Source organism: Aspergillus bombycis, assembly GCF_001792695.1.
Source record: "Aspergillus bombycis strain NRRL26010 chromosome Unknown contig00088, whole genome shotgun sequence".
NCBI lineage: Eukaryota > Fungi > Ascomycota > Eurotiomycetes > Eurotiales > Aspergillaceae > Aspergillus > Aspergillus bombycis.
Window position 1 is genome coordinate 35,731 of NW_019170090.1, and position 12,107 is coordinate 47,837.

The 12,107-nt window shown below is 48.0% G+C and overlaps 4 protein-coding genes across 4 annotated transcripts; 2 read left to right on the forward strand and 2 right to left on the reverse strand.

Annotated features, from left to right (window-relative positions):
- Positions 1-234: 234 nt before the first annotated feature.
- On the forward strand, positions 235-1,169 carry ABOM_008316 (uncharacterized protein; the record flags this gene model as incomplete). Its single annotated transcript, XM_022535445.1, has 2 exons — positions 235-319; positions 376-1,169. The coding sequence occupies 2 exons, from the start codon at positions 235-237 to the stop codon at positions 1,167-1,169; spliced, it is 879 nt and encodes a 292-aa protein (XP_022386193.1).
- A 974-nt stretch (positions 1,170-2,143) lies between these two features.
- ABOM_008317 (Bax inhibitor-1 family protein) lies at positions 2,144-3,120 on the reverse strand (the record flags this gene model as incomplete). The annotated part of the gene is made up of 3 exons (XM_022535446.1): positions 2,144-2,738; positions 2,822-2,892; positions 2,971-3,120. 3 exons carry the CDS (start codon positions 3,118-3,120, stop codon positions 2,144-2,146), a joined length of 816 nt encoding a protein of 271 aa, XP_022386192.1.
- Positions 3,121-3,879: 759 nt separating this feature from the next.
- ABOM_008318 (amino acid transporter) lies at positions 3,880-7,281 on the reverse strand (the record flags this gene model as incomplete). Its single annotated transcript, XM_022535447.1, has 8 exons — positions 3,880-4,665; positions 4,723-4,951; positions 5,002-5,356; positions 5,419-5,501; positions 5,588-5,721; positions 6,278-6,732; positions 6,908-7,159; positions 7,230-7,281. 8 exons carry the CDS (start codon positions 7,279-7,281, stop codon positions 3,880-3,882), a joined length of 2,346 nt encoding a protein of 781 aa, XP_022386191.1.
- A 3,010-nt stretch (positions 7,282-10,291) lies between these two features.
- ABOM_008319 (uncharacterized protein) lies at positions 10,292-11,921 on the forward strand (the record flags this gene model as incomplete). The annotated part of the gene is made up of 2 exons (XM_022535448.1): positions 10,292-10,441; positions 10,503-11,921. 2 exons carry the CDS (start codon positions 10,292-10,294, stop codon positions 11,919-11,921), a joined length of 1,569 nt encoding a protein of 522 aa, XP_022386190.1.
- Positions 11,922-12,107: the final 186 nt, after the last annotated feature.

The window sequence follows — 12,107 nt, forward strand, 5'->3', positions numbered from 1 at the left end:
ATAGGGCTACAGAGCCCGTTATACATCCACGGGGCTAGGCCTATCCAGGTAATGGAGACGCAGCACGAATCAACGCGCGACAGGACACCATGACTTGCACAAGGCTTATTTTTACGGAGTAGGCCTGAAGCGGGAAGATTATATTATTAAAGAGGGTTGAATGAAGCCCCCCGCTGCGGGTTCTGTGCTCTGAGGTCTCTCTCATAACCCCCTGCGCTTTACAAACGCAACATGATGGATTTCTGGAGAAGGGAAGAAGGAGGTGCAGCATGTGAGCTGGTGGGCGAGGAAATGGCCACCTTGGTGGGCAATGGGGTTTGTATACGCCTGTACAAAGCTGCCGATGAGTTAGTTCCATGCTGATTATCAGAGTAGGTTCTTGTGGCTTCGCCGGCCAAGCAGCCTTATCCCTCGGCCTGTCAGCGTGGGTGTTCTTCCTAACCACCCACGGCAACATGGACATCACATACCCGGAGGGCTCTATGCAGCGCGAGATCGAGCGCAAGCGGCTAGAATTCGTGTCGAACATTCTCATGATCGGGTCGGATATCCAATCCACGCTCGGGATATCATACATGGTCACGGTGTTCTCGCAGGCCCAGATCATGGATACATACCACCTACACCTCGTGTTCGACATCGTCAGCTTCGTCGGCGTCTCGAACACCGCCGCCCTCGTCTGCTGGCGATTCTGCCGCGCGAAGATCGAGGCATCGGACACCACGCCTCATCCCAAGGGCACCCGCGACCGCATATCCTATTTCCACGGTCGCTACCGAGCCACCTTCGGCTTCACCATCCTCTACCTGGCGCTTCTCATCCTCCTCTGCGTCCGCCTCGACGAATGGGCCCCGAACAAGGCGCCCGGTCGTTGCTACTTCTCGCACTTGGTAACCAGCCCGTCGGCCTCCCATCCCGGCGCAGACCAGGTCTACGTCGCCGTCACCGGCTCCTGGCTTATAGTCGTCATCCTTGCCAGTGTGTTCTCCGGCGTTCGCGGGCGACGCTGGATCCTGATCCTCTCCTCGTTCCACTTCCCCTTGCACCTCTATATGGCGATTGCGCTGCGGCAGGCAAACCAGGGCAAGTTCGAGGGCGAGACGAAGCACGAGAACGAGTGGGACTTTGGGCAGACGACGGCGGTGGTCCTTCTGGGCATTGCGTCGTAGAGCTCTTGACTAAGGGGAAGAAGTACTATGACTTCGAGAAGCATGTGAGAAAACATGGTGTCCTCCCAGATGCGGGTGACCGGGCGTCCCAGAAAGATGAGGAGGATAACTATCGCCTTGAGACGGTACCGAGAGACGAACATACTGTTGAAGAGAGGCACTTACTGTCGAAGAGACATGCTACATGTTGAAAGGCTAGATATGGGTCTTTTGTTTGGATATATAGCCAGATTAGACTGGATTAATTCGATTTATTATGACCGAGTACATCGAGGGATCTATGTGTCGTGAGGTTATATTTGTAACGGGCCAGAGCCTAATATAAGATCAATATGATCTGCTTTCTCGGTAATTCGCTGCGGGCGCTCCTGTTTCTGCAGACTATTGGTACACAGTTCGTGGGTTTAGTCAGATTGAATCAAATCTTGCTTTAGCCCTTCACAATATTGAATTTCACAGCCTGAATGGATGGGAACCCGGTGGAGCAGGCGAAATTGCAAGGGGCATAGCGACAAGATAGAGGGTGAAAGTAGAAAGAGATGGAAGTGGGAAAACAAGTCGAGGTTGGATTATTTTGCATCTTCAGTATTTCCTTAGCCTTACTGTCGTCCTTACTGTCGTCCTTTCTTGTCCGTGTTTATGTTTTAGTGGGTGTTCTTTAAATGAGTCATTCTCGACTCTTGCACTACTGATGCCTGCAGGAGATCAAGCTTCAATTATCAATAATTCAGAGCTCCAAAGCACTACTTAAAATACGGTATATCACATATGACGGCCGAAAGAGAAAGAGCTAGAACGCCAGGAACAGGGCCAAGTCATGGGCAAAAAGACCTAGCTTGATTAATAGACATATGGAAACAAGCCCAATTTGACGGCTGAATACAATTAAGTCATCTTATCAGACAGTCTGGAACTGCGACACAATTTGTCTTCCCAGCCCTTCGGTCTCAAGCAACCAACTTTGATACACAGGTCTAGTTGTTCTGCTGGTTGTTTAGGATCCGGAGGATGGCCAGGAACAGGTTAAGGATATCCAAATAGAGCGAGATGCTTGCGGCAATCTCCTCCTCAACATGGTAGTGTCTCATGATCAACTGCGTGTCAACAAGAATGTAGCCGGAGAAGATCAACGCCGCCAAGCCGCTGTAGATGAGCTCAACAGTAGAGCTATTAGGGAGGAACGCAGCGACGAAGCCGAACAGGATCAAGAACCAGAGCGCACCGAACAGGTACGGCATCCAGTTCGTGAAATCGTACTTCGTCTGACATGCGAAGAGCGTGAGCGCGACGAACATGCCGAGTGTCAGGATAAGGGCTTGCACTACGATGCGCGCGTCATAGAAGGACGTCACGACGCTGATGGAGTAGGCCTCGAGAACCGTGAAGGCTGTCAGGAAAAGAAGGTTGGTCGGGTAGCTCTTGCGCTTCCAGTATGTTACGAGCATGAAGCCCAAGGCACCGAAGACGGAGACGATCATCAGCCAGAAGTTGGACTGAATCCAAAGGCGGTAGCTGTCGCTAAAGAAGGAGATTGAGCTCAGGATGGTTGTTAGGAGGAGCTGGGCAGTTCTGTGGTTTGAAGCTTCTGTTAGTCTTGCAATCGTGCACTTGTTGATCGAATGAGGAATGATTGGGATAAGGGTGGGACATACAGGATCGCGTAGACCTTCCGGACGAATTGCATCCGGATAGGTAGAGTTCCTTCTGCGACCATTCCACCGAACTAGATTGTGTTAGTATCATTTCGTTCATTTCGTTGCTAGGGTGTGGCTGGTTGTCCGGAGGCATAGTGGATACGTACTTTGAAGTCATCGGGAACATTGTCGTCCTCACTGCGAGGCGCTTGGGAGTATTCGGCCGTTGCCTGATAAGATGGCGGGGGCTGAGTGTATGCGCGGTCCTCAAACGAGTCTCGCTGAGGAGCTGGCTCATATCTAGTATTAGCAGCCATGGTGCTAACAGATGCGTTGACCGGTGATTAATCTAGAGAAAAGTGCAGCATGCACGTCGAGGGCGAAGAAGTAGTATTACAATGAGATTGATGGATGTGAGATGACATTCAATGGCGGCCTACGGGAGCTTCTAGAACGTGACGTCGGAGGCAGTCACATGATGTAACTGCCTCAGGCGGAGGCAATATATCGGCTTTCTTCCACCAATACTTGCCATAGGATGTAATCCGATGTATGAGACGTTCTTACAAGTATTTACCACAATCACTCTTTACAGAACAGATCCCCGATCCCCGATCATATTGTATCGTCTTATAAAATCCAGTCTACTCCCCTCAAGCGATGTACATGTGTAGGGTCAGGCAAATTAGTAACACTGAGAAATCATACTAAATCCTTATATATGTAATATAGACATGGAAACAGAAAAGGTTAAAAGAGAAACGAAATAAGTCTGCAGTGAAAGAATGTGACAAATCCTGAATGAATCCGAAATACTGATGACCAACCAAAGCATATCCCCAACGCCTATCAATGATATAGTAGTAATTGATTCAAGAGTGGACCAAACTAAACCTGCTCTAAACCAACTGAGGCGCAAAGGAGAGAAGAAAAAGAAAAAGAAAGATGGGAGAGTAGTGAGTGTATGGGAAGGAGAGTAAAGAATTGGCAGTAACATAACTGAAGAGTTACCTGTCTAGCACAAAAAAAAAGATGCCCTGCGGCATCGATAGCGTGATGTATCAATCTAATGTTTTCTAGTGTGAGGCAATGAAGAGCGAGTTGGTGATGAGACAGACAATCATGACAATGACTCCGTATATTGCGAGTGCCAGACTCAGCTTCCGCAGTACAGCCTTGCGCCAATGGCGAGTCCCACGACGAAGGATACCACTCTCAGTAAGCGAGCGGGCTTGATTATCTAGGTCATCGTTGTCATCACCATCGTCGGAGAACATGCCTTCAGCCGCTTCGTCATCTTCTTTCATCAGTCGTTGGTGGGCAGGTGAGTCGGGCGAGGAGATCTTATAATAGAACAGCCCCGGGAGAATGAAACTGATGCTGGTACTTCCAGTGCTACCAACGTACGCAAGCACCGCTTCGAGAGAAGAGACGGTCATAGCAACAATGTAACTCAGTACTAAGATCGTTGTTGTAATGACTGAGAAGCGAAGATCACTCATGGGCTCGGGTGTTCGGTTGCCTCGTGGACCTAGCAGAGGATGGCGGTGAGGCGAGTTATCGTTGCTGTTTGAAGCCTTAGGTTTCCACTTCAAAACTGCATCAACCGAGGCGCGGCACGGGTGGCATTGAAGGGGGTACGAGAACATAACCAGCATGACGATGGCAGCACGTCCAATTGTCGCCCAGAGCCCAGGGGGGTACATGCCCACGATGTTTCCCCCGACACTGTCTCCAAACGACAGATATCCAGTAATGGCGACAAGAACGTATGTTGCAGCAGAACTTCCAATACTGGCAAAGACAACCCCAGTCGTTCTAAAGTGGCTATTGTTTGCGATCTCGTTCAATATCGAAAACATCTGTCCGGTAATTAGAAACATGATCCCAAACGAATGGAAAAGAGGCCAAAACTATACATTCTGGTGACATGTGAATGCGAAGACAATCACAGGCAGACTGCTGAGCATCGGAACGGGACCGGCCCAGTGAATCACACGAACTGGGCCTCGATCCGCCATTGTATCACCAATCACAAAGTGATAGAGAACCAAAACAACCAAATAGGCCATGGAAACCAAAGCAGCAATGCTGGTGTATTTGAGGGAATCTAACCGGCGAAGGTAAGAGAGTGGGATCACAACCAACCTGTGACCTGTGGTCAGTACGAGTTGAGTTTCCAGAACAAAACAACATACATAAAAGCTGTGACCCAGAAATGCCGGTCCACCAAGAAGTCATAGTCCGGGGTGCCACCAACAAAGCCCTGAACAACTCCCGGCATTAGGTCTCCAATGATAATTAGGTAACTGACTCCAACTCCGAAACACTTGATCGCAATGGCGGCATCGAATATCACGGCAGCATTGGGGTAGGTAAGCTGGGACAAGGCGAAGAATGACGCAGTTCCCCTATCTAGGTACTGCGCACACCGGGACTGGAGGTAGAGACCGAACCCTGCTGTTGTTCCAGACCATAATATCACGATGACACCCAAAACGATTCCCATATGAGATATAGCCAGAGGCATAGCAAGAACACCGGCGCCGATGACTAACATATCACACCGGTATTAGAGAATGTACTTCGAATTGACTGCTTGTCTGTCTACTCACTCGTATTGACCAGATTGATCACACAGCTAATCCAGCTGGCTTGACCGTGAAACCCCGGGTCCCGTTTCCCTCTTATTCCACGCCTACAGAAATGGGTAATTACCCCTAGTTAGCAACACGCGACCATTTAAAAAGCGACATCAATGCTTAAGGTATTATTAAAATATACCTTCGCGATGCGTTTCGAAGTCCGTCGGCGGGACCAACCCCGACAGTAGCCTCATCGTCCAACATTTTGTGGGGAATGTGTAGGGCGATCGAGTGAATAGATAAGAAGGTGGCCACACGACGTCGGAAAAAAAGCTGTTATCAACCAACTCAAGTTGCGACGGGTGTGACCAACATAATAGCCACTCGTACCAGCGACGCAACCAGGCGAAGGTGGATGAGGGAAAGAGAATGGAAAGGAAAACGAACGAGAAGGAGTATAAAAGGGAAAAAAAGAGCAAGGGTAATATCCGAAGATAAGGGAAGATGACAGGTTTGAGGATGTTGCCAGTCATGGGCGGAGTTGCGACAAGGCGATAAATCTACGGGCACTAGACCCTTTCCGATCGCAGGGCGGATTTTCTCCGCATTTGATGACCTGGTTTGATCCAAGTCACGGGGGAGGGGATCTTTTTACCTGTTACGTTTTCTGCTCTCGATCTAATAATATCTACTGTACCATGTTAGGTAAGGGAGAGAGCCATGGGAGAAGAAGTTCTTAATTACTAGATAAAAGCCATATCCCTCACAATTTCGGAGTTCCCCATCCTTTCTCCGATAGTAGCCCAAAGACTTCGTCTTCTAATACGGTCATGTCCGACACCGTATTGCCGGCTCTGGTCCCAGGGCCTGGATCATTAATCGCACTCACAGAGCGCACCGTCTTGGACACTTCCAGCACAGTTCCCCCGTGTACCCGAAACTGTGGTCCTTGACCGGTCCTGTCACCGATAATTTCACTGACCTGGTCCTGTTGAATGAGAGCTAGCATAACTTGAGCTACCTCCTCGGGGGTGACCCATTCATCAGTGGCAGTATCAACGATCTTTAGCTTCTCCGGATGGTCGGTCCACAATGGGGTCTTTATCACACCAGGGGCAACGGCTGTCACGCGAATTCCAAATTTGCTGTCAAGCTTGCCCAACGACCGTACAAGACCGTTGATACCATGTTTGGTAGCGACATAAATCGGAGCCGCCAAGGCTGGATTCTGACCTGCAATGCTGGAGATATGAACAATGTGTTTCGGACGTCCGTTTGTCCGACGGCGAACGAAATGAGCCAGAGCAAGTTGCGTAGTGCGAATCGGATGTGTCAAGTTGATATCTAGCAGGGCGTATCGGTTGCCATGTTGCGGGTCCCGGCTTTCACGAGTACCGGGTGGGCGCCAAAAATTGCTCCAATGCTACACAACCTACCGCGTGAGAACCATGACTTGAGGCAATGAATGGCGGTGTGCCACCGCAACTTGCAGATTGGTTGACGAACGAATGAAAGAAACGTACCGGTTCGTAGACCCCAGCTCCCGGACACACTACATCGATCTCCCCGAACTCCTTCTCGGCGACCTCGAACATCAGCTCAAGCTGTTTCCAGTCGGTCACGTCGGTCCTCTGAAAGATGGCCCGGGGACTACTAGACGATGTCGAGTATTTATCCACCAGTTCCTGCGCCTCCGGACGAAGCGCTAGATCCGCAATGAGTACATTACATCCATGCTCCAGCAATAGTTTGGCAAAGGCAAAGTTAATTCCTACATTCGTGGTTTAGTAAACTCCCTATGACTCGGAATGTAAACGAAGCACTAGATGTCCTGCACATACCCGAGCCCGCCCCAGTTACGATAGCAGATCTTCCTTCGACGGAGAATGACATGTTGAAGGAGAGAAGAGTGAACCGTCCTTCAGAGAGGAGTGTAAATGTCCACGGAGTTAAAAGTTGGATTCTACGGGACTTTATACCGCCCGCAAGCAATGTTACCAAGACCTTCGGGGTCCATTGCTACGTCGACGGTGGCTGTAGTTCCCCTCTTGGGAAACGTGGAGTGAATTCGCGGGGCTGCATTGACCCGAGGGTCCTGGGTGGACCGACTCGGAAAGAAAACCGAAGTTTTGTCATGCTGATCCTTTATACAATGATGAAAAGCTGTAGCTAGGATCGTACTATCAGTATACGTAGCATGTAGTTCAGTGACTGGATTTGGATTGATAGGTATAATCCTTGATGTGTAGAATTACTAGTATATGTACCTACTAGTATAAACACCAGATTTATCTAGCCTAGCTATCGTAGCTTTCCTGTTTTGGATAAATTCCGCCGGAGTATTCTTAGACCCTCTTTATGTGGGGTGCAGCACGGACTACTACTCCTAAGACTAGTACTTCGTCGTTTAGCAAACTTTCTCGAGCTACTTTCTATTTAGTTAGATATAAAGTGACTGATTTCTTATAAAGTATCTAAGATTCCCGACTCACAGTTATGCTCAATTAAATATGAGAGCATGCCATTGTAGTCGTATTCGCACCCCATGATCCGCTGCAAACTGTTCGGGTTACATTACGTACGGTACGTTTGGATGCAAGAAATAGACGGGTACACTTAGCACGAAGAGAGTAGCAAAGACAGCAGACAGCCCTGTAAATCAATTGGCTACTTTGTAACAACCATAGGGAAGATACTAGGGATACACCACTCCATATCCCCGTTCGTGTCCATGTAGAGGGACCATTTGCCGAAGTCTATATGCCGCACCGAATGCGAATACTTGTTAGTAGTGGGATCATAATCATGGAAGGTGACTGCTGGAAGTTGCCACCAACCAGTTGCAGACTACAAAACTCAATGAGTTCTTGAGCGAGAATAAAATGCGATGTCTAATGATGCAAATCTTCGGTAAGTGGCCAGAAATATAGAGCCGGAACGGATTGTTAACAGCTTGCTATTCTTTCCAGATAGGCAGATACACGCCCCTTGAGGCGAGGTCATTTATTTTTAATTGTGTAGTTTGGTGGTCTGCAACTTTTGTATTTCTTTCCATCCTCTCTTCGCTGATGTTAGGCTTTGTATTAAAAGGTTCTGATAAGGGACCTATCTATTGTATTGTTATTACAACCCTTATCATGATGAAGATGTGCCATAAGCCCCTGGTATGATGCCAACTTCCCCGAGCTGAGAATTTGCTCTGTTTATGCTCTCAGCAGCTCATTTTCTATAAACTCTAGTATGTAGGATCTGTTATACCTGTCACGGCGGTTGCTTGAGGCAACGATCTCCCAGATAGTAGCATACAGGTTATAATCTAGGAACACTGTCAGGATCAAAAGGATGAAAAAGATCACCTTTCCCAATTGATGCGAGAGAGGATAACCTGAGTTTTCATAACCGCTAAGATATTAAGACTTGTGCTACTGACGAGCGTCCGAGGCCTACTAGTACTTATATCGCCAAGAAGAGGAGCGCAACGTCGTATACAATTTCACGCTGAATAATTTACAAAGATGTTCAATACTTTACATTTTATTCGCTATATACTCGCCTCTTATATCCGTTCACTCACCCGAGTCTGTATCTGCCTAACCTCACCTCTATGTGCTAAAAGTACCAGCGAAAAAAGCAACGTCATAGCCAATCCAACACCCCCATAAGTATACGCAAAAACCGCAACTCCATATCCTCCAACGTACCCCAATTCCTTAGATACCAGATTCAAACCTGTGCCCACTAGCGGAATCACAGCCAAAGCAAAGGACCCAAACAATCCAATCTCAGCACCAGAGGGCTGGCCCGCGCGAAGACGCGCAAAGCTCACGACATAGACCGCGGTAAAGATATGGCCCAGTATGAACGCGGCGGGGGATTTGGTGCGTATGGATTCTAGGGCCCCGTCGAGAAAGGAGAAGAGGGCGATAACTAGAGATGTGTTTGTGGGGAGTGATTCAAGAGATTGTTGGATTGTTCCTGTGCGCGTATACGCGATCGCGGCTGTGGTGAGGAAGAGGGCGATAGGTAAGGTGCCAGGGGTTAGTCGTAACTATGGGATTTTGTTAGTTAGTCACTTGATATAATAAGAGCTATGAGGATCCATTTACCATTTTCTTGTCTCTTGTGCTTTGATTCATTTTCTTTTAATCTTCTCGCAGTTTGGTAGAGTTAGGTTTGCATTGTTTGTTTGTTTGTTTTAAGATTTTCATAGTCCTTATGTGTGACTTCAAGGACTATCATATATATGCACCTTACTTTCCTAATCTGCTATGATTGAGCTCTTCGCTGCGGTCCAGTATTGTTGTTCCAGTCTGGGTGTTCCCTGATCTACTCTCAAAAAATGAACTTCATCCCACCCTTTGGAAGAATATATCCGAAAGTTGGTACCGGAATTGATCGGTTCCCGTTCATGCTGATTACCTGGAATAGCTCATGATACTTTGTGGCATGCCTGGGATTTATAAACTACACTGACCGTATCCAGGCCTGTAGATTGACTCTAGATATGATCAAGAGGATCGCAGACATGGGAAGCTTCATGCGACCGATCATCTTTACTACTGATGTCTGGACCATTGGCAAGAATGGGGGAATAGAATATTGCAGGGGGCTTTCTTCCAGCCACCGGTGATGACTCGGAGGTGTATACTAATCTAATCTGATTTATTCCGTAGAGGATGAGGACTGGAGTCTGTATACATAAATCAAATTACCATCCGGGTATTTTTGGGAAAGATGGTGTAGCCTTGTATAGTTAATACAAGTGCAGGGATGTTGCCCTGATACCTACTAATAAACAGTACTACTAGTAGTAAATGGATCATTAGATGGCGTTAGGGTGCCCTATCATACGCCAGCGATAGATAGCCAACTAGTACTACATCCTAGTACTACCTAGTATATAATGGGGTTTGACTTCACATTACTATTCGAGCAAAGCATCCTTTCCCTTCTTCCATCCGCCATTCTGATCTTGCTGTTTCCGTGGCGGCTCTCTCACCTACTACGGCAAGATGTCAAAGCAGCACAGAATAATCGACTCTACACGAGACTGGTCAGTGGTGCCACCCTTCGGTATCAAGATCAGGCCCCGTTAACCTTCAGACTTTGCATAGATCGTATTTGCGGCTTTCGCTACCCTGCAGTTAGCCCTGTTAGTCAAATGGGCGTCTCCATCCGTGCCGTCTGACCGCATGTCCGTCCCAGCTGCTTCCCTCAGGGTCGTTGATGCCTTGGTCATGTTTACCTTATCGGCTGTCGAATATCGACGCTCTATCCGGCCCTCCACGATTCTAAATATCTTCTTGTTATTTAGTCTCCTTTTTGATGCCGTCCAGGTGCGGACCCTTTGGCTGATGCATGACCAAATTTCTCTGTCTGCTATTGCAAGCGCTAGCCTAGCTACGAAAGTGATATTGTTGATTCTGGAGGCTCAGAATAAACGTAATGTCCTACGAGACCCGTACAGCAGTCTCTCTCCAGAATCTGTAGCTGGCATATTTACCCGGAGCTGTTTCTGGTGGCTCAATTCGCTTTTGTGGCGAGGCTTTCGCGCATTGCTCTCGCCATCGGATATATTCCAAGTTGACTCTGACCTATCTTCCATGTTCCTGAAGAGAAGGTTTCTCTTTTACTGGAATTCGTCGGTGTCAAGCACCAAGTTCAAGTTGCTTCTTTCGGTGGCTCGCTCCCTCAAGCGACCAATATTCGCCGCTGCTATGCTGCGAATCTTCCAGAGTGCGTTTGCATGGTGTCAACCATTCCTGACATTCAGAGTGATCGACTACATTGGGGATCGTGATAAGGAGGACAAACGCTACGGCTATGGACTAATAGCAGCAACTGCCCTAGTTTACTTGGGGCTTGCTGTCACTAGCGCCATGTACAAGCACCAGACATTCCGAATGATTACTATGATTCGTGGGGGTCTCATCTCACTTCTCTACGACAAGACACTGAAGCTAGATATGGAAAGGCTTACGGATTCAGCAGCCATGACGCTCATGACTACGGATATAGATAGCATTGCCACCAATTGGATAAACATCCATGAAATCTGGGCGTCTCCTATTGATGTTGGTATTGGGGTCTATCTACTACAGCAAAAGCTAGGAATTGCATGCATCGCCCCAGTTGCTCTTGCTGTTCTTTCCATGCTAGGAAGCACTCAAATTGCAAAAGTGATGAGAGGACGGCAGCAACGTTGGTTGGAAGCGGTACGAAAGCGCGTCGGCTTGACATCCTCGCTTCTAACAAGCATCAAAGGCCTAAAGATGATGTCCATGACCGCCAGAATAGGCGGCAAAATCCAAGATCTACGGTCAGCTGAAATCAGAAAGGCAAAGTCCTACCTGAGAATCGAATGCCTCATGAACATTTGCGCAAATGTGTCAACGCTCCTATCCCCAGTTACGACGCTCCTTCTCTTTGCATTTTCGACAGCAAGCCACCCTTCTGATCAACTTACAAGCTCTTTGGTTTATTACACTCTCACAATCATTGCCTTGATGTCATCACCCTTAGCGCAGGCATGAAATGCGCTTCCAACCTTCCTAGCGTCCCTCGCATGTTTCACAAGGATTGAAAAATACTTGCAACTAGAGGAGAAACAGGACTATCGAGACGTTAAGCCCGGTCAACAGACACTAGATGTAAATCCCCCTTTCCTCAACTATCAAAAAGCCTCCCCTGATGCACAAGGGATTGAGCTGTGCAAGACT